Source organism: Amblyomma maculatum, chromosome 4 (assembly GCF_055883805.1).
Source record: "Amblyomma maculatum isolate TAMU_Amacu chromosome 4, ASM5588380v1, whole genome shotgun sequence".
NCBI lineage: Eukaryota > Metazoa > Arthropoda > Arachnida > Ixodida > Ixodidae > Amblyomma > Amblyomma maculatum.
This window is the reverse complement of record NC_139347.1, coordinates 170,193,141-170,216,140: the sequence shown is the minus strand read 5'-3', so window position 1 is coordinate 170,216,140 and position 23,000 is coordinate 170,193,141. Positions and strand designations below refer to the sequence as shown.

At 45.1% G+C, this 23,000-nt stretch overlaps 1 protein-coding gene across 1 annotated transcript in view; it reads left to right on the top strand.

Moving 5' to 3' along the window:
• The first annotated feature begins 728 nt into the window (after positions 1-728).
• The window catches only part of LOC146193476 (uncharacterized), a 157,076-nt gene continuing 134,804 nt past the window's right edge, over positions 729-23,000 (top strand). The window contains exons 1-3 of the mRNA XM_084602781.1: positions 729-765; positions 3,939-4,010; positions 11,126-11,205. Of these exons, the coding sequence (XP_084458907.1) occupies positions 3,956-4,010; positions 11,126-11,205 (135 nt within the window). The 5' untranslated portion in view covers positions 729-765; positions 3,939-3,955. The remainder of the gene's footprint in view (positions 766-3,938; positions 4,011-11,125; positions 11,206-23,000) is intronic.

The following is a 23,000-nucleotide window of genomic DNA, read 5'->3' as shown; positions in this document are numbered from 1 at the left end:
GCAGCGTTTTCGTCAACATGGGCAAGTATCGGGGCGGCTGCAGTCGCCGGCGCAACTCGTTGAAGGCATCCTCTTGATCATCTTGCAACCCAAAAGGAACATTGTCTCGGGTAAGACGCGTAAGATGCTCGGCAATCGCTGGAAAATTCTCGACGAAAGCCTGTAATAGGCACAAAGCCCCAAAAACCTTCTAATTAACTTTTTCTCGGTTGGGCGCGGGAAATTTTCTACAGCAGCAGTCTTTTCGGGATCTGGTTTCAAGCCCTCAGCACTAATAACATGGCCAATAAAGTGGAGCTCCTGAAATTCGAAATGGCATTTCTGTGGAAATGTCCTGTAGTACAATTCGCAGCCGGTGGAGGTGCTCCTCAAAACTAGCCGCGAAAATACACTAGCCACGCTTGCCACTTCAGCGCAGAGATAACAGTGTCCGTCATTCGCTGGAAGGCTGCTGGCGCAGAATAGAGACTGAAAGGAAGCACTTTAAATTCATAAAGGCCGTAGGGGGTGACGAACAATGTTTTCTCCCTGTCCTTTCGTCCACTTCTATCTGACAAAAGCCATTCTTGAGGTCAAGCGACGACAAATATTTGGCATTGCGTAACCGGTCAAATGCGTCATCCATACGTGGGAGCGGGTATACGTCCCGTTTCGTTATCTGATTTAACTTACGATAATCGACGCAGAAACGCAAGGTGTTTTTTTTTCTTCACCAATACTACAGGCGAAGCCCAGGGGCTGGTAGCCGGCTGCATCACGTCGTCGGTAAGCATTTCCTGCACCTGGCTTCGAATAGCCTCTCGTTCCGTTGACGACACTGGTATGGGTGTTGGGAAATCGGCTTGGTCTCCGTGTCAACCATAATGCGGTGTTTGGCTACTGGGGTGCGCCCAGCTTTCGAAGACGTTGCAAAGCATCCAGCAAAATCCTGACAAAGCTCTAGGAGTCGCCGCCGCTCAACAGCCGAGAGATTGGGATTAATGTCCACAGTTGATAGAATGTCGGGTGCATCACACCTGGCTGGCGACGGCGGCGCCAGAGTGCAGATGTTCGTGGCTCAATAAAGTCGGCACCATAAGCGATGGCCGCTCCTTTCGCAATGTGCTGAAACTCGGTCCCGAAATTCGTAATCCAGAGCTTCGCACAACCGTCCCGCAAGCGAACAAGTCAACTTGCAGTGTAGATCCCTTTCACAAGAAGCAGGCCCACGTTCCCCCCTGCCAGTACATCGCGGTCGCATGGTGAGTCTCTTTCTACCAAGATCGTAATCCCGCACCGTGGCGGGACCGTAACGTCAGCAGCTGTAATACGTAAGGCGGGCGTTGATGAACCGTCGTTGCTAGATCTCACAATGGCTTGGCTCGGCGAAAACGTCACTCGTGATTCTTGCAAAGTAATATTGCATCGTTAGCCCGTAAGAAGTCCAAGCCGAGTATCACGTCTAGTGAACAGTGGGTAAGAACAACGAAGTCGCCAACATAAATAAACCCGTCAATTGCAACTATCGCAACGCATCTTCCAGCCGGGGTAATAAGGTGTCCCCCGGTCGTGCGAATCTGAGGCCCAGTCCACTCGGTGAAAACTTTCTTCAGCTTCCCGGCTAACCCACTGCTCATAACTGAATAGTCCACCCCAGTATAAACTAACGCTGTAATGAGAAAATCGTCGATAGAAACCGGTATGTCCGAAGCTGCGCACTCAGATTCATCGTTACATAACGCCGTCTGATAGCCGTTATCTTGTACTAAACTTGATGAAGGATGTTCTGCACTTTACTCGTCAGCGGCCTCACCTCTCAGGTCACTGTTCCTAGTTTTCCCGACGGCTCGGGGAACGAGGGCTGGCGAGCGGCCAGTGCGGTACGTAGAGGGACGTGAATTTGGAGAACGATAACGGGAAGAGGTAATGGCGCGGGACCCTTATTGTGGGATGTCTGGAGGATCCGCATGCGCCGGCATGTACTCCTAGATTTTTGGTGGTCGTTCACCACTCCGAGGACATCGTGCATGCGGATGGAAGCCATGAAGTCTGGCGCGGCGGTAAGGACAGAACCTCAACATGTGACCAGCCTCACCACAGTGGTATCAAAGGGGCCGACTGTCAGGGGCACGCCAATCGTCAGTGCTCCGAAGTCGTGCCTCGGCTAGAAGAGGAGAACGGCGCGGGCTTGGATCTAGAGTAAGGGTGTCCACTCTGGCTCTGGGCGAGTCGTACCCACTATGGTGCAGGTTTGAACGAGGCGTTCGCTCTTGGAGAATCACAGAGGGTATGCTGCTGAAGCAAGGACGCGTACGTTGGCACACTCGGTGGCGATGGCTGCACACCAGGCACAGAGTGTTCCGAGACGACTCCTCACGAACGACCTCCGCGATTGATGAAAGCCTCGACGAAGAAGTTAGATCCTGTAGCTGGATGTGTATCAGCTCTTCTCTGACCACAGATCGAATAAGCTTTCCTAAGGCATCATCAGAACCGTTGAAGCCGGAAGCATAGACGACTGGTGACATGGCGGACACGTTACTGTTATAGTGCTGAGCCCTGTGCCGTAGTATTTGTTCTATAGTGGTAGCCTCCATTAGGAAATCTGATGCCGTGCCAGGTGGATTGCGCACAAGCCCAGCAAATAGTTTTTGTTTCACCCCGCGCATTAGGTGGCGCACTTTCTTCTACTCTGACATATTTGGATCAGCACTCCTAAAAAGGCGGATTATGTCCTCGTAGTACATTCCAATACTTTTGTTGGGGTCTTGGCAGCGAGATTTCAGCGCCGATTTCGCACGCTCTCTTCGGTCGTTGGCGGTGTAGGTCGCCAACAGCTGGCGACGAAAGAGTTCCCATGATGGTAGTGTCGTTTCGTGGTTCATGAGCCACTTCCGCGCTGAATCTTCTAGAGCAAAGTACACATTATGAAGCTTCCTTTGCTCATCCGAGCCATTGTAATTGGCGACCCGTTCGAATTGGTCCAGCCAGTCTTAAGCGTCCTCGTAAAGCTCGCCATGGAAGGACGGTGGCGTTCGAGACTGGAGGACGACGAACTGGGGTGAACACTCTCCGTTAGCCGCAATGTTCGTTTTGGATCTATGCATCTTGGCCACAGGCGTGCAGGAAAGAGGCCCGAACTCTGGCGACTGATCTCGAAGGCGGCGGCTGCTACTGCGATGGACCGGTGTCAAATCCGTGGTGGCTCTCGGTTGCCCTAGAAGGGTGGAGCTCAGCAAAAAGGGAAGTCGTACCCGGCTGCTCCACCAGAAAATGTAGCGATTACAAGACAGCGAATACTGAACGGATCCGTTCCACACACTACACTCAGTTTCATCCTTTTCATTCTCGGTATCGAGATGCACGCGGCAATATGACAGTCTGTCGGATATGTCCCTCAGCGGTATGAGCCTCGTCAAGCTGCTGTGTTTGTAGCTTTTTGTTACTATCCTACCATTTCTTTTATGTTCATCAGAATAAAAAATGCTTAATAAAGATTATTTGAAGCTTTACAGTGCCGGCAGCTCATGATTCGTTGAGGCGAAAGAAAAAAATCCTAAGCACGTTTAATGCTTTATGCGGCAAGGTTTCCACATTTTTTCCCTTCACATGAATATTGCGGATAGAGAAATGAAAGGAGACAAGTTTTAGGACAAACAGTACCTACATTTCGTTTTTCGTGAAGTTCTTGAGCTCGGAAAGCATGCACTATGGTCTTAATTACGCTTTATATTACCAATCAGGGAGATCCTGCAATCACCCGCCCCTTAGACGGAAGGGTTTATAGGATAGGATGTGTTACCACAACATATTCTACATTATTACTGCCCTTGTAGGATTTTATGAGAGAATAGAGCTACACGTTAGAAACGTTACAAAACACTTTACAAACGAGCGCATCCCACGTTTCTACAGACCTCTGTAAAATATATTTATGAAATCATGTTTACATTTTTCAGATATTCCTACCTGCGCAATGTCAAGAATTCCGATTCCCGTTCCTGCTTTGCTGTTCACATTCCTTGTATATGGTGAGAATATTGATTGTATTTTGTGTTTATAAAACCGTATAACGCTTTTTTTTCAGTTGTACCGAAAAGTATCACCAAACAGAGTAGATATATTATTCTCAGATGTCATGGCTCACTGCATCCCCCATAAACTAAACCTGTACTTAATAAGTACTAGGAAGGAATCCAGTAAAGCTGAATAATAAATGAAGCGTGAATAAACTTACCAGTGTTGTCGGGTACAGTCTTTTAGGCCTCCGCGTAAGAAGCCTTAGAGCATTCTTTTTATCACGTACTAAAATGCCGAGGTTACAAAATTAATACATTTAGCAGACATGAAATCTCGACATTTTTGTTGCAACTGGAACCCGTACACATGAGTCTTTAAGAGCGGAACTTCATTACCTAAAGAACTGCTCAGTGTTTTCTCACCGCAGGGCAAACTTTTCCTGCAGCTGGTCAAAATCAATTACCAAATTCACCTTTCAGTAATAATTGCCGGCCTTGGGGTTACGTTATACGTAACACTCCGTGAATTCTGACGATGATCAAGGGAAACAGATTATCATGATCTGCTTGGCACTATGCATTTTTGTTAATATTAGCGCTATTTTGTTGCGAAGCAAGTGGTCGGCGATTATTTTCATTGTCCATTTTGGGCAGTTTTCTTTTAGCCAACTAAGTCTATCCCCAAACAGCACCACAAGCTGTAAGCTTCATTGCAATTATGGCAATGCGAATTTATTTTTGTGGTGTTTCCGTCACGATGTCAGCCACATCCGTCGCCAGCACATTGTGACACAAACAGCAGGCCAAAACTATCAACAATTTCTTCATAGCTGCACGTTGATATACCTATAAAATGAATCATATTAGCTCCATTCTTCTCAAATGAGTCAGAGATTACACCAAAAGTGCGCCTATTTGATCATGTTTTTCTATCGTACTTTTAATGCTTATTTCATTTATAAATTCTAAAATAATTGGAAAAAATTGCGTGACACAGTAGGGAGAAAGTAGATGCTCGCTTTCATTCTCGTATCATTTAAGAAAATTTCTTAATTTGTGATTATCGCTGGTAATATTCGTTGATGCCGCTAAGCGCTATGACGCTTCTGTAGGCCCGTTTGTTGGTGTGGGGTCAAAAGTATGTTAATCTGAACAGGCAACGGCTGAAGCCAGGAATACACTTAATACAAAAAGCAGCTTAAAGCGACCGCTTATTCTAGGTAATGCTGTGTTATATTTCTTGTGAGTGTTTTTATTACAGCTATACTTCCTACAATTAAAAGAAGGCAGCATTTAATTAGGGCAGAAATTACCAAAGGCATTTAACGGGCATTTCAAAAGAGGAATCAGAAAACATGAAAACAGAAACAAAAAACTTATAGCCTAGTAAGCCCTAAAATTATTTATGGCGCTGGTATAATGTTCCGTTCTTCCTAGAGTGACGAGCTCCTGGGGAACCACAATAAAATTCAGAGTAACATTAGCCAGGCTGAACAAATTATTCTTCGATAAAAGCTGTTGTATATGGTCGCATGTGCAAACGAAAACATTAGTCAAACAAGACAAGAACTAATTAACAGGGCAGAAAAATGCGCATGACTAGTTAAGTACTCAGCGCCCAAAAGTCATAATTTTAGGAAGCGAGGCCTTCGCACAAATTTGAATGTTTAAAACAATTACGAGATTGTGCCTGGCGAGAATGCGAAAGCCCAGCTGTGACCACAGAAACAAGAAAGCCTATGTGCACTGTCGGCAAGGGACAATGTGCAATATTACACTATCATGTAGCCATTTCTACATTGAACAAACAGGCAGATATGTTAAATTGCGCCTAACAGACCACAGGAACAAAAACATTAAAGCCAACTTGCTAAGGTAATCGAGCGCGATGTAGGTGCGTAGCACTGCTCATCCCTGCTATATTTTTTATGCAGTTTACACTTTGTAATGCTTCATTTTGCTTTATATGAAGCATTGCAATGCATGGGATTCCACTATTTTTGCATGGTTCGCCATTATTTTCATTTATTTTACATTTTCATGGAGCTGAACTAACATTTTCTGGGGATCTCTGTAGCAAGTTACAATACCTGCAAGTAGTTGCAATATCGGAATGAGTAAAATTACGCCCCTGCTGCCTTCGTAACAGTTCTACTTCAGCACGTCGAGCACGGCGAACCTACGCCGCAGTGCCAGACGGTCCGGCATAATCCATTGCGACGTGAAGCAAACGCGAGCCGCGTCCTCGGCTTTCCTTACACCATCTTCAGTGGTTCTTACTACACATGAACGGAAATGGGCTCAATGTATTGCATGCCCCCGAAAGGTCTGGGGTGGTGGTGGTGACAAATATTTATTTTTTCCGTTGTACAAGGAAGTATTTAGACCGTATCCCTATTGACCCAGGCCCTCACAAATATACGTGCAGCTCCTATTTCTGAGCCCCAATGGTGTCTAACGCCTCTCGTGCCGTGGTGACCAAGGTCCGCTGGGACTGTAGGTTACGGCAGCTGAGCAGCGCCGCCTCCCAGGCCTCCCTCGAAGGGTGGGTAATGAAGGATTGGGAACATTGGGGATTGGATGAACAGGCCCAGACCATGTGGAAAACATTCGAGAAGATCACTCCACACAAGCTGCAGCTCCCGCCAAACTCTGTATTAAACTGCGTCATGACAGCCTGGCACAGCATTGTGTTTATAAAACATTCGAGGAGGAGCCTTTCGTCCGTTCTATGGAGACCTTTACAAGGTTCCGTAAAGCGACGGTGGCTGTCCTTATAATATTTAGTAATTTCTTTAAATGTGATAAGGTGAAAGGGAGAGGGGGGGGGGGGGGGGGGGGGGGGGGGGGGCTCGGAGTAGACTTTCCGAGCAAGTTTGAGTGCCCGGGGAGAGAGCGCACGGACTCCGTATCGGCTAACTCATTGCCCAGAAGTCCCTGATGGCCGGTAGTCCAGGTGAGATTACAATGTCGCGAGTCGCTGGACTGAGCAATTTTTCAGGATGCGCTTGGCAAGAGGAGGTATCCAACCCCGCTCATAATTGCCACAGGCCCACTTCGAGTCGGTAATGATGGGTTTCGCTTGGGGGACGAGAAGGCGCGCGCAATCGCGATTTCCTCTGCGTTTATTGTGTTGTGGGCGTGTAACGTTAGTCCTGCCACTGCGTTGGTGTTGTGGACCACTGCAGCGGTGAACCACCTCCCACGGTAAGGACCGGCAATGTCCACGTAATATACATGTTGTTTTCGACGGTAATGCCGCTTCAGTGCTTCCGCACGCTTTTGGCGAAGGCCATTATTGTCGGAGTGTGACATATTTCGAGGAATGGGTCTGACTTTGAGGGCGCATCTCTAGGGTCCTGGCGCTCGTACCCATTCCTCAAAGGTGGTGGTACATTCGAAGTGTAGTCAGTCAAGACTGTGGTGACAGTATCGCGTTTCTGATAAGGGCATGTAATGGCTGAAAGATGGGCCTCTCGGAGTTCCTGATAGGTGTTCACCATATTAAGGTCCAGTAAAGGCTGGTTCGATGTGGCAATGGTGTGGTTAGGAGCTCGTTTGATAACTTTGCGATGCAGGACTTCCAGTTGGTCTCCATCATTTTCGTGCATGTGAAGGTAGGAGGAAGGTAGGGTGAATGTATGTAGGCGTGGATGGTTACGAAGTGTCTTGCAGCTGGCGCATGCCTTCGTTACGAGCAGAATTCTCTACTCGACTCCCTACCTTCACATTCGCAAACGTAACAAGGTCTTGGGTGGTATCACAGGGGAAAAAAAGAGAGATTTGAGAAGAATTTATACATGAGCTAAATAGATGTGCCAGGGGTTCGGCGTCTACACATTTCGAGCAGTGAAAGAACGTCTGCAGGACGAAGAAAGAAAATCCAAGAGCAGCGAATTGCGCTTGAAGTCTACGCGAGTTAAGGAAGCGGAGGTAGCACAAGCTGCGTCATGACGCGGCTGAGGAAGCTGAGGACTGAGTGCTGCGAGGGGAGAGATGCCCAAGTTGAGGACGCGAAAGCAACACACGACTGCTCAGTGCGACTAGCACACTCTAGTAAAAACTTGCCCGGCAGAGCCGTAAGGTAATATACGGCTCCGCTGCCTGGTAACGGCCGCCAGGTCTGCAACTGTGATACGCCCCATTCTCTCACTGGGTGCATATGTGCGGCCGCTCCACCCCCTCGTCGTTGTCGCCTGATGCGGGCGTCGCCATCTTCTCTTCTCTTAAGCTCACGGAGAGACGAACGGAGAGAGTGGCTTCTGCTGTAGCTGTGCTGCCGCTCCTACTCCGCAGTGATGAGCCGCGCGACGCGCGCGTTGGGTTCTCTTTCTCCGCTTGAACTTCACGAAGAGAGAGTATGCGGCTTTGGACAGACCTCGGCGAAATTCATGATTGCGGCTAGTAGTGCTACGCACTAAAATCGCGGTGACTCAGGTGCCCATTTGGAGATACCTTGCAAGGGATGTGACAGTGCCCCACGCTGTCGGCCGCCTTATAGAAGGACGCATTAGTTAGTATTGTATATTCAGAGGGACCAACTGACAACAAATTTTTACCATAGATTTCACAATCTAAAACTGAGTGCTCTGCTAGCAGTCGGTAAAATTACCATGCAGGAACTTGACATTTTGCCATTAGCGGCTGGTTCCGGCATAGGATGTGTGTGCTGATGACTTTCAGTTTTGTGTCAAGTAAACCTAGCATGTATTATGCTAAAACAGCGCTAGAAACACGGACAGATCGGAAGACAAACACACATTGCACGGTGTTTCTAGTGCCGTTTTGACATAATGTCGAACCAACTCGCCCAACAATCCACTTGGCTATCATGTATATATAAGCTCCTGGTAATAACACATCATTTGCGCTCTTTTATGTCTTGCTTCTTATTCTTAGTGCGATATAAGTTTTTTTCAGGGAAAACTTTGGGTTATTATTGAGAGATTATTCCAATGTCGTGTCATTTAAATCAGATATGCCACTACTTCCTTCATCTCTTTATAAATCTACAATACCTTCCCGTATAGGTATTCCATTGCTAACTCTGGCATACTGCTGAAGACATAATTATGACCAAACGCTTGACTACTGAGCAGCCACACCAAGGCGCCATCATCTTTTTCAGCTTTGGAACCGTAGCACTAATTGTGAGACATCTAGAGAGTGGTGACGGTGATCCCTCAGTCACACGTCGTAACAAACGAGACAGATTTCACGGTCTATTCCAGCAGAGCTAGAAAAAGTATGACGCTCGCTCATAACCATGAGTCGTGTTCGTAGGAATGAGCGGTAATATCAGTAGTAAGTGAGGTAAAATAGCAGGTAAAATGGGGTAATTACTCATTGACATCCACCCAAGCGCAGCCATACTGCTACAAAGAAAATCATATAGCTTTCTTTCAGAAATTTTGTAGTTAATAAAACATTCGTCTTGGTCCGGGAATCGAACCCCGAATCACCGCCTTTTCGGGGCAGTCACTCTACTAACTGAGCTAACCAGGACAGTCAGCAGACCTGTGAAGATCGAGCGCGAATTTATAAGTGTAAGTAGGTACTTTATTAGTAGAATATTTAGGGGAAGCCCCTAAGGTGGAGTAGATGCGTAAAAAGCGATTGATTATTCATTACGTCTATTCCTCTTGAATAGTTTTGTCTTCTCTTAAAAGGAATCACTGTTACAGGTGAGAAACTGTATTCCAGTCTTAACTACTCTTTTAGCAGGCGCAGAATATAAGGCAAGCTGATGCCTGTTTCAACGTGTTCATCGAACCCAATGTCAATGACAAAATTAAATGTGCCAACGTTGCTGGCCGCATTTCCAGGTCAGCGGTCATGACGAGATGTTTTTCGCGCCAATTTATTTTTTATGCCTATGAAACCCGCAGCGCTATTGGCATTATTGCGGGTGGAAATAGCATAGTAAAACACGTTCACAGCGTCTCGGCAAACTACATCAGCGGGTAAACGATTCCAATTTTCAATGGTCCTAACAAAAAAGAAATGTTTGATCGTAGGCTAGAAGTTTCCGGCTGTGATCTTTTCGGGAAAACAGATAATGCGGTGGTTGACATAGAGCTCACGTCCATTATTACGAAACAGACGCAGGAAGAGAGTATTGGAACTCGGCAAGTGTTTGTGCTGCGCGTACAGTTCCTGAGGACAGAGACTCACCGAAAACCCTGAAAAAGCTGGAAAAGTGGTGGTCATTGTTTCACAAGCACAGGAAGAAAGAAATGTCAGTGCGAATAAAAAGAACACGCTGGAAACACCTCGAAGTGTAATGTCAAAGATGAGCGTGTAGCACGTATGATGTTCCAGCTTCGAACATCAGTAACTTGGGGTAATCTTGTTAAGATTTGCTCCTATCCTTTCGGCACTAGGAGCTTAGGAGCTTGCCCCTTGCCGCCGGGTTATCTCCTGGGAATGCTGTACTCACAATCGCTCCGGTGAAAGAGGGCGGCTGTCTCGTCTCGCGTTTCAGACTTTTGTTACGTTACACTTTTAACTCTCCTGTCTCTGGAGGGTCACCCATGGTGGCTCAGTTAGGTAGTTGTCAGGCCCGTGCGCTTTTTCTTTCTTTTTCCATCGTCCTTCAGCCACAATAAGTTATTCCATGTAAGGTTCATCGAGGCAAGCAGGTCTTTCAGCTGTGCTGACGATAACCGGTTACTCCTGCAGAGATGTGAAGCGAAAGCGATAAATGCACTAGATTTAACAACGAGAAAGAAGAAAAATGCAGTGTTCAAATTGTTATCATGATCATTCGTAATTGAAATATAGAAAAAATGTTTAGGTTGCAGTCCATCTCGTCTAGTACTTAGTATGTACTGTTGCTAGCGATGATTCAGCGATTCGTTTTAAATCTACTGCTGCATTATATCTTTTTATTAACCTCTTTATTTCAAATGAAGATTTTTATATACAATATATGAATATAATAGGCTATTGTGAGCGTACTTCACATTTACTGTTTCATTAGGCTCTTCTAAGTTGTAGGGGGTATTTCTGATCTCTCAATTTTAAATATACATGTTTCGCGTATTGAACGTCTAGATCGGTGTTCCTTGTTACAATGTTTATGCATTTTTATCATTATCGAACTCTATTTTCTTTTTTAAACAAAGGTCTTTGTATACGGGAATGTCAGAGCAACTCTGTTGGTCGCGCTTCCGTCAGTTGCGATACCCTGACATCAAGCAAGGACGTAAGTATGGTGTTTCATAAAAGGGATCTTTTTGACAGTGGTTGAATCTAATATGAATTCCTATTATTACCTCGCAAAATTGACTTCCAACTCAGCTACTTCTTCAAGGCTACGTTATTAAATTGTTCAGTACACCAGCAATATGGTATTTCCCTTAGGAAGCTTAGTTTTGGGCCTTAATTAGGCGCCTGTAAATGTAACGGACGTATTGCGGGCTACAGACGATTGCAATAAGAATTTGCTTGATGAAGCCAGTGACCTGAAACTTATGACGACGGCTTGTTTTCCGTTTCTCTTTGACACGGGCTGAAAAACAAATTGATATTTATGTTGCAGAGAATATAAATGGAAGGCTGTAAATGTGTTTGACAACGCATGTAAAACAAATTGTGCACACATTTCCATACAAATGTCTCCATCTGTTCGTAAACGTATTCATATGCATGCAACTATATTTAACCTATGTTACAGTTCAAACATTTACCTTGTGAGAAATTATTATTCCGGAAATTACAGCTGCTGTACTCGGGCATGATACCTACATTCCTCTCAATTTGACGACGTAGTCAAATGCGGCACTCTACGGTTGCCCACTGGGCAGCAGATAAGGCGCCTTGTTCAGCAGCTTTATTTACAGGAGGCGGACCCATGACCAATATGGGCGCGGGAGGGAGTTTAAAGTTAAGACGAAGCACCGCCTTGGTCCGAGCTAGCGCGCTCACACATGGGCTGAGACAGATGCTTACCATAGGCCAGACGGCTGATGGCGTTCATCACTGATTCCGCCGCACAGCACACGTTCCCGTCTTGATGGGATTGATACGTCGAGAGAACTGCTTAACGATGCATTTCATGTACTGAAAAACTTGTTTTTGTTTGTATATTTAAGCTCATTGAACAGATTTGGCCATTTGTCCGTCCAAAGCTTCTGCTGCAATGGCACCACGGAAGCTTCAAGCTGGCTGAAAAGCGAGGAGACCTTCAAGCAGTGAGGAACATATTTCGACATTAAGAAAATTTGAAACGGCGCTAACACACACGACCTCAAAAGATAGACGAACGACGAGACACAAGCGCATCTTGTGTCTCATCGCTCATCTATCTTTTGTGGTCGTGTGTGTTAGCCCTGTTTCAAATTTTCGTATGTTCAAAATGAACCACCTCGCCCCAAAAGAAGTGTTAATGAGGAACTTAGTGAGAAAACGTGTTTGCTTTAATTTTTTCATATGTTCACGAGCTTAAATAGGAATCTCCAGCATTACATTCAGAAGAAATGGCTGCTGTAAATACAATCTTCAAAAGTTTGGTGCAGAATGCTGTCCGCGGTCAATGTATGGTCCAGCGGCTATCGCATTGGCATTTTGAGGACCCAAGCAGCACGCCGTCAATGGACCGCCAATGGTCCAATATTGGGATATATTGGTCCCAATATTGGTCAATATTGGCGTCTGACTGGGGCGCACAAAGAGCCAAGATATATGCCAACCAATTTGATCGGCTCTCCTACCAAAACCAGTATTGGCATACTACCTTGTTTACTGGCATTCAACGGCACTCAATGGCTACTCAATATCTTCCACCCAAGCTCACTCACTGGTTGTTATATCACGGCCATCCCGCCAAGCTCACTGGCTATCCAATATCTTGTATCCATGCTTATTCACTGGATATTCAAAATTGGCATCCAGCCAGATTTATCGGCTACCCAATATTTCCAATCCAATCTTGCCCAGTGGTTTTGCATTATTGGCATCCAGCCAGAGCAATTGGCAATCCGGCTAGTTGCTTTTTCGTGCTATGACTAATAGGCACCTGCAAAGCCATCCCCTACTTATTCAGTGTAGATATTTTTCATGCAGCTTTTTATTTAAATAAAGCATGCTGAGGATATCCATGCACAGAAAATAATACAGCTGAAAGGTTCACTGCATGGTGGTTTATTAGGTGTGCACGTGTTACAGGGCATGGAAACATTTAGGCAGAACTCTTAGACTTCAGTGCTCCTCCTGTCTTTGCGTCCCTTGGCAAGGTGTTCTCAGGTCCCAGGTTGGAGGAAGGCGCTGCGTTCATCGCAGCTTCTTTTGTGGTCGGTTGTAGGGGCAGCAGCTCCAGGCAGCCTTTAAAGATATGGACTTGAGCAGCGTCCATAACAATGTATTTCCTTTCGCAGATGGCACCTGGAAATAAAAGCAACATTCATAAATCCCATTAAGACAGAAAACTTTTGGAAAGTGGAAGTGCAGCTAGACCGTGGAGTAAAAATGCAAAATAAAGCACTACCTGCTGGCCCTCAGGCAACTTTCTTGTCTGATTTACTCAGGTTGAAATAAGCTGCATGCTCAGTGAGGCCGGCCATATTAACTTGGTTACATTGGTTGCGACATCTGGCAGTGCACGGCTTCCCATGTGGATGTGTTGTTGACGCTGGAAACATAAAACAAAATGATATTTGCCGTTATCTATTCGTTAAACGGTAGTCAGTGCTTGCCCCCTTATACTTGTAGTGCCTTTGTGATCGAACACCTGTAGAAGAAAGACGTTGTCATAACTGCATGCTTCAAATCAATAGCTTTCCTTTGAATAGATTGCCGCAAGAACTAAAAAGAAACTACGAAGGAAAAAACAGACACAAAAAATGGCAGTCGCACTCCGACCGCGGATGCTAAATTTAGTGTGCACCGCATCATTACTGCAAACAGAACGTTTTAAAAGTTGTCAAAGCTGCAGCCAAAACAACGTACGACACAGATGCTTTAGGGTTTGTATGATACACTCGAACTGAAAAAATAGAGAAATCCGTAACTTAGCATCACGTTTGTTGTGGGAACAAGTTTGTACGTGTGGTAAAGTATAAGAACTATGGTAGCAACTGTAAATAACCTATTTTAAGCGGCTATTTTATGACACTTCTACTACTCGGAATTAGCGCAAAAGAAAGATCAAACACGTGAATAAGCTACGCGTCGTTTAGACAATTCCAATAGCGCATTCATAACGGCAAATTACAATATTAAATATACGCTCGCAGCTAAAAATCATGTCCCAGAAAGCTAGACTTAACTCTGAGTTTTGAATATAGTTTGTAAAAGAAACTGACCACTTCAGACACACAACACACGCGCGATGAAGTTGTAACCTGAAAACCACACAAAACACGCGTCATGTTTTGCAGGACCACGTTTTTCTTTTGCAATACAAATTGGCCACCTCTGCGCCGTAAATTTTGTCATTATGACCAGAGTTTATGCCTACAAAATAGTGCGCTGAAAATACAGTTCAGAACTGACTGGCGTGGTGCGGTCGAAATAAATGACTTTCCGTTCTCGCAAGCATATCGGTTATTGACATGATGATCAAGGCTGACAACATACTGCACCAAATAATGCAAAAAAAAGTATCTTACCATACGGCTAGCGCAGATTTGCAGACCTCAGTTGCAACAATCCAAAATGAATGCTGCCACGCAAAGTACATCCCAGGGATCTGATGCTTTATACACCTGGTAAGAAAAAGTAGTGATCTTACAAGGAGACAAAGCAAGAAATAATCTCAGAGAGCTCAGTTATGAACAAACAATTTAAAATGCTGGTGGTACTCACAAATATCCTCTTTCAGGCATGGCCATTAAAATGAATCGGAACTTTCACAAGGCTTGGTTTTTCGGTTCTGCTGTCCAAAGCTGCGGGAGCTCGAGCAGCTCGAGCGGGTGCGGATTGTGTGGCCGACCAGACGCCTCTGAATCAGCGGCTTGTGTCGAATTTTGAGGCACGGTTGGAAGGGGGCAGAAGGATGGTTGTGTTTTCTCTCCCTCTTTTTATTTTTTTTGCTTGAGATCTGTCGAAAGAGTAGGCATAAAGCTTGAAAGGGGGTGAGAGAAATGAAAGAGGTCCCGCAGGACCACGTGAGCCCTGAAGGCTGCTGGCCAGGAAAGTTGGCGGGAAGGAAGGGAAGAGTGAGGCGGAGTAGAGTGGGGGGCATTGTGAGCAACGCCTGCCTAGCCGGGAGGGAAGAGAGGGCAGTGAAAGTTGCTGCCCTTCCGCGATGACTGCTTTACGGGGAGAAAAGGCTACAAGACGGAAAGTTGAAAGCGGTTTGGAGAATTGCTTTAGTCAAGGCCCTCGGGCGGAGAGGCGACAAAAGGACGAGAGAATGGAAACCATATGTTCTTTGCGCCAAGCGTGTGAGGAGGAATGCGCAGAGTTTTGCCCTTGGCTTCGCTAAAACAACGAGGAGTGCGTTCGGAGCTCTTTGGTCGCCTCGACTGTTGGCTCGGTAACATTTTCAGTGGAATGATAATTTCGCTATATTTTTTTTTGTTAATGCAAAATACTTTTTACCTCATAGTTTCAAATAATAATCACATACGTAAAACAATCTTCAGTTTTCACGAAATCGTCCTCGGTTCTAACAAATGGACATATTTTTTTTTATTAAAGATGGCACACAGGTCGCTGTTTATGACGGAGTGCTCTTGAAACGTCATCACGCACAACTGAGCGATGCAACAGCCCGTATACTTACCGTATTCCTATTAAGGAAAAGAAAAGCGAAAACGACCATAACTACGAGTACTTCAAGGTTAAAAATTCCCATGTTATTCATTTTTATTATTTTTTTTTTCAAATCAGGTGGACATTTAGAGCAAGAAAAAATCCGCGTAGAACTAAGCGTGGGCATATCAAGAAACACAAAATACTCGACGAGCTAAGATCTGAAGAACTAAATTTGCAGTAAAGAAAAAATAGAAAGAAAGCAAGGGTCAACATTGAAACTATATCTACGAACTTGGGACAAGGTTGTCCTCAGAAAGAAGCGCGGTATAATCATCTTTCAGCCCGCGGAAGCAGAGCTTGTGAAAGCGGCAGAATATTTCACAAAGGAACCCTAATTCTCAATCATGTGTTAAATTCTTCGAGAGTGGTGTTCTCTAAAAATGCCTCAAAACTGCTAAAATAACGCACTCGCATTACTTTTAATATACATGAATTGCAATTAGCTGCCTGGTTGACATGATGGGATAAAATTATTTAGTTCTCTGAAGGGAAACGCCTTCGGTGCGGTGATTATATGGTTGGATAATAAGGCAATGAATGTTTGAAGAATAATTTCTGAAGAATGCTTAAGAGAGCGCTGTCAAACGCTGTGGTCAAATGCATCATTATGAGCCATATATTACAGCTTTCGAACAAAAATAACTTCCGTAAAGAACATCGTTATTATGCAATTTCAATTTTGTTACCATATATGCTGGCGACACATGTGCGCGCATTCATTACACTGTAGGTAATTGTTTTAAATTTTTATTTTATTTTTCGTTTGCCTTGCCCCATGCAGTGCTGTTGATTTTTTTATTATCTTTTACATGTACACTACTTTTTGGCACTGTGCGATTTACGTCGCATTAGAATACGAACCATTCCAGGACAGTTCAGATTTGTTTTCTTGTCAATTGAATTAGCTAGACATAACGTAGAATATATGTTGCTTCTATTTTTTTTTTTGAGCTGAAATATTTTATGCGCTGTTGCACCTATGGCCAAAGTCGTTCAGTCTTTGTCTGTTGCTGAAGCCCACAGCGGAGCGCAAAAGAGTACAGTACAAATTTGTGTTTAGTATATATTAGAACTCGAAGGCCCTGAAAGCAGCCCAACATATCTGTCTATAAGAACAGCTAGTACTGAGGCGTGGTATAGTCGGTGCTTATGCTGAATGCCGGAAACAGCTAGGGTAATGGCGAATCATTCAGTGCGTGTTTGATTGGCTAGCGCGATCGATCTCTCCCACCTCTGCTTAGCTTGAACATGTTGGGTTTCTTTCCATCACGTAAAAAAAGGCGGAAATAATGATGCTACGCGTGCGTGTTTCCAATCATGGACAAACGTTTACAGGATGTGGATTCACCGGATATATTCGATCGTTTCTGCGTTTACTATCCAAACGTAACCCCTGGTGTTTTTTCAAGCGACACACACGTTCTGTTGCGTTCTTGGCATTTGAGTACCTTGCGTTTCTTGACTGCGCAGGATTTTTTTCGCGGACACGCATCTATTAAACATTTGCTTGTCAGATCAGATGTGTGCTCGAGCGTGCGCGTATGCTTGTACTTGTATGCGTATAAATAGGCCCATGGAACGAAATCCCGTGCGCGAGAGTTGTGCGCGAGATGTGTTCGAGATCTGTGCATGGATATATCTGTGCATCGGATCTGTGCATTGATGTGTCAATCACTTTCAATCATCCTGATTTGACGAGATCAGAAAAACAAATCGTCTCCACCGGGAATCGAATTCCTAGCCTAGTTAACGCTTTAACCAACTGCGCTAAACCCTGGATCGCGAAACTAGCACCATACGTAATTCTCATTGTCTACCGTGAGGATAGCGCCGACAATGACGCTGCAATTAGTGATAATGACAATGATGACAGAATCAATGGCAATGACGCTGCGTTTAGTTGATAACGATAATGATACGTAATGCACCGTATGCAGTAGCATTAATCTCGCCTTCGCTAATTTCTGCAGTGTAGATTCCACGTGCTGTCAGAATTTTTTCAACACTTGGCTAAAGTTTGGAACACTATCTGTGTTAGCTACGTCCACGCGTGATCGACATCCGGGCCTCTAGTCTGCAGGAATTGTCTCGAAGATATTATATGCAGAATTTTACATAACAATTAATCGTGCCTAAAGTCGTTAATAAAAGAGTTCTCTACCAAAATTGTCAAGTATAATCGCAGGTCATCCACAACAATTAGCGAATCACGAAAAATGTATTCAGAAAAATATATTTTACATTTTCCGTGATGGGCACTTTTGTTCATTTTGTCTGGTCAGCTCAGTCAAACAATTTTAGGACAATCTATGCATTAATCCCAATAAACATTATATATATATGGTGGCCCAAATTACGTATGGCGTATGAATATCTTCTACAGTTGAACGTAAACTGACGTCCGGGCCAGCGAAAAATTTAGTTGCGACGAAATTAGCCCCAACACACTGTCATATTGAGATCAAAGCATTAGAAATGTCTCTGTCGGTCAGAGCTGCTTCTACTGTTTTTTTTTAGCGCCGCCGCAGCCTGAAATGTGCAAAGGTGGCCAGCCATCAAAGCTCGTTAGACAATATCGACCACTAGAAACCATGATATATACAATGTTGGGATGCCATCAAAGCTGATGGGACAATTGACCAATCTATGTCAAGATATATGCAATGTTGACAAGCCATCCATATTGGCAGAACATTATTGCCCAACCTATGCCATTATGGTGCAATGCTGGCTAACCATCACAGTCCATCGAACAATATTGAACAATATAATGCATATGTATACATTGTTGGCAGGCCGCCATGACAGGCGGGTCACTATTGACCAATATATGCCATGATTTATTTATTCCTGACAAGACAACCATAATGGCCGGACAATATTAACCTATTTATGCCATTCTATGTGCAATGCTGGCCAGTCATCAGACCTCATTAGGCAATATTGACCGCTATAATCCAAGATATATACAATGTTGGGATGCCACCAAAGCTGGTGGGGCAATATTGACCAATGTATGCCAAGATATATTCAATGTTGACGAGCAACCATAATGGCCGGACAATATTAGCCAAGCTATGCCATGATATGTGCAATGCTGGTCAGCCATCAAGGCTCATTAGACAATATCGACCACTAGAAACCAAGATATTACAATGTTAGGAAGCCGCCAATGTTGGTTGGACATTATTGACCACTGTATGCCTAGATATATTCAATATTGAGAAGCCGTTGTTATTGACCGGACAATATTTACCAGGTTATACCATGGTGTGGAAAATATTGGCAAACAATTGCTGCTGGTTGGCCAATAATGACCAGGCTGCCTCATTGTGTATACAATAATGGCAAACTGTTCAATATGAATGGGCATTATTGACCGCTCTTAGCCGGTTGAATGCCAATAACGGATATGGGTGAAGTTCACTGGGCCAATAATGATTATGGTATAGCGTGGCTGCACATTATTGGTAGCTCAATGGCACCATTGGGCCACTTGTGGGCCAGTAATCCCCAATCAATCCCCATTATTGGGCCGATGAAATGTGCTGCCTGGGGAGATACCTAGAAAGGTTTTGCTTCATGAGCGTCGCCACGTTACAGCAAAGCGAGTCACAAGGCTCTGCTGCAACAGTGCCCTTGCTTTTCGCTGTAAATTCAAACCCTTCCAAGGGTATTAAAGGGCCCATGATAAGCTATTGAAGCTACAAACCACGCACGAAGAAACCCATCAATCCTCTATGTCCCAAGTAGCACACAATACGGGGCCCCCTTCGGCTCATCTGGGCAAACACTACAATACCAATGAGGTCCCATTTTATGGATGAAGCGGGCAATTTCTTTGGGTCATAATATAAGCGTTCCAATAGTTACCAGAGCACATTATCGCACATCAGGCCCTCAATGGTGTCTCGTGGGGAGCTTTAAGCCAAATGCAAAGCACATTTGGGCTTCATGTAGAACAAACCCTGGGCTAATGTAAATGAGACAGCCCACTCAAACATCCAGTATGGGCTGCATAGGCCATGGCGAATCTAGGCACGGGCATGGCTACAGGTTCGCTACGTAGGTTATTTCTGTACTCGAGGCACGGTCTGACGGAGCTGTGGGCGTTCTGCGGCAAAATTCTGGGCTACCCCAAATGGGGCTGCCTACACAAACCTCGATAGATTTCATTTAGGCGGTGGCTGGGCTGGAACAATGTCATACCTGCATGATTCCGAAATGGGCCTCTTGAGGGGCATTTTACGACAGATGCGACGCACATGTGGGCCTTACGCAGATAGAACTTTTCAAATTAGGCTCGACACTCAAAATTCGAATAGGTCGCGAATGGGCCACGGTGGGCTGAAAAGTTGGCATGCTCGCCTGTTGCCCACGCGGGCCCTGCTTGCGATGCTTGCGGGCCAATGCAACATATATATAGTTCTAGGCGGTAAAAATACTATGAGCCGAATTGGGGTTGCCCATGGAAGGGCACAGTTGGGTACCAAATTGGCCAAAGCCGGGGTTAACACTCCATCCTGTAAATAAGGGTACTATTTTATTTAGGTAATTTGTGATAAACACGCCGGTAATAACCTCTTCTGGGACTTTCACATCACAGTTCTAAGCATATTTATGCCATTACTAGATATATTTTTTTACTTAGGCACCTATGGCCATTATGCAGTTGTGGAGGGTATTATACATCAGTAACTCATCCGTATTATGAGTATGCACTAGACTATGAAAAGGGGGAAAGAAGCTGGGAATGACCATGCAACTACAGATTTGTTGAAGAACGGAGCGTATTTCGTCCTAAAAAACTGGCCATCTTCTATACGCAATACCTGATGACACGAAGGTACGGGAATCATGAAAGAATGCTACCACTATCCTAATTCATAAGAAAGGGGACGCGCAGGTGAAACGGAAAATTTCAGACCAATCAGCTTACTATCAGTTACGTACAAGGTATTTACCAAGGTAATCGCTAATAGGATCAGGGCAACCTCCGACTTCAATCCACCAAAGGATCAAGCAGGATTTCAAAAAGGGTACTCCACCATCGATCATATCCACACTATATATCAGGTCACAGAAAAGTGCTCGGAAAATAACCAGCCCCTATACATAGCATTCATTAACTACGATTAAGCAATTGATTCGGTCGAAACATCAGCGGTCATGCAGGCATTGCGAGATCAGGGTGTAGGTGAGCCATATGTGAAAGGTGTGAAAGTACTGGCAGATATCTAGTGGCTGCACAGCAACCATGGTTCTGCATAAAAAGATAAAATTAAGAAAGGTGCTTAGCAAGGAGACACGATCTCCCTATTGCTATTTACAGCTTCCTTAGACAGGGTATTGAAAAGCATAGAATGGGAGTAGCTAGGCATCAGTGTCGATGGAGAATATCTCAGTAATATGCTGATTCAGTGATGACTCAGCCTTTATAAGTAACTCAAGAGACCAACTGGAACTAATGTTAAATGATCTAGACAGGTGAAGAACGATAGGCCTAAAGATTATTATGCAGAAGAGTAAGGTAATGCTGAACAGCCTGGTGAAGGAGCAGCAGTTAAGATAGGTAACGAAGCGTTGGAAGTGGTAAGCGAATATATCTACTTACGACAGGCAGTGACCGCAGACTTGCACCACGAAAGGAAAATAACTGATAGATTGGGATGGAGCGCATTTGGAAGTATACATAATTACCGACTCGCGAGGAGCCTGTCGGAACGTCAGACAAGGCTGGACTCCCTTACTAGCCTATAAAATTTGCTTAAACTGCATACGGGATACGGACCCCGCACACCGCTACCTTATATGGGCCCCTGCTCATCAGGGTTTGGCAGGAAACGAGGCAGCAGACGCAGCCGCCCGCGCGCTCTCTCACCGGGCTGTTTTCTCCTCCCTACCCGATCAGGAACCCGATTTTAATCCGGCCTACTCCTTCAAAGATATCACGACGTACTATCAAAATTGTCATCGCCTTTATCCCAGCCCATGTAAAGGTCTCAAAAAGGCGGATGAGTGGCTTCTTCTCCGCCTTTTCACCAATACATTGCTGTGCCCGGCAGCCCTAAAACATTTTGACCCCTCCTTTAGTGGCAGCTGCACACACTGTGGAGCGGTGTCTTCTGACATCTATCACATGGTGTGGGCCTGCCCCTCCAACCCGGCTATTCCCCCCATCCCCAACCCAACCCGGGAGAACTGGGAGGCGGTCCTGCTCGGCTGCCACGACTTACAGGCCCAACAAGCCTTAGTCGAACGCGCCCGAGCGGCGGCAACCGCCACTGGGGTCCCCAACTAGGGACCTCCACCTAGTGCTTGTAAGGATCGGTCCCTTATGGGCCGATCCAAACATACCTCTTGGCCCTTGTGTAAATAAATGTTCTTACCACCACCACCACCAAACATAATTAATAGTAGCTTCCCTTTATTACTCAAGAGGAAAGTATATAACAGTTGGATCCTACCTGCACTCACCTATGGAGCTGAAACGCAGAGGCTAACGAAAAGTGTTCTACTTAAGCTTTGCACAACGCAGAGGGCTACGGAACGAACAATGGTAGGAGTAACGTTAGGCGATAAGTAGCGCGTAGAGTCGGTCAGAAAAATAACTCGAGTTAGTAGCAATATAGTGCAAATTAAAAATGAGAAAGGGGCATGGGCAAGCCATGTAGTGCGTAGAGAGGGCAACCGAAGGTAACAAATTGGGTGCCAAGGGAAGAAAAGCATATCAGGTCGCGGCGAATGTTAAGTGGGCGGATGAGGCGAAGAAGTTTGCAGAGTGGTCAAGTGGATGCAGTTAGCACAGAACCGGGTTAATTGGAGAAATATGGGAGAGGTATTCACCGTGTAGTGGGTATAGTCCGGCTGCTGCTGATGATGATGATTATTGGAATTAACCTTGTCAGACAGATGGAACCATGGCAGGCAGATGTCAAGAGTGAACGTTCACAGGCAGGCGAAGACGTTTAAGACATTCATACCCACGTTCAGTACCCAAATATTATAATCAGTATACATTGAATCGTACGTAATTTTCCTTCAGCAAATAAAACTCCCAGATTACTGCAGTCTACGGTGAAGAAATGCGATAGCCTCAGCGTTGCTGCTGTATACGTTAAACCGCGCTCTCTTGTTGAACACAGCCAGAGTTCCGTTAAAAGCACCAAAGTTCACCTGCATTATATCATTGGTTTACAGGAAATGAAATGCGCAGTATCCGTCACTCGCGGAATTCCGCTA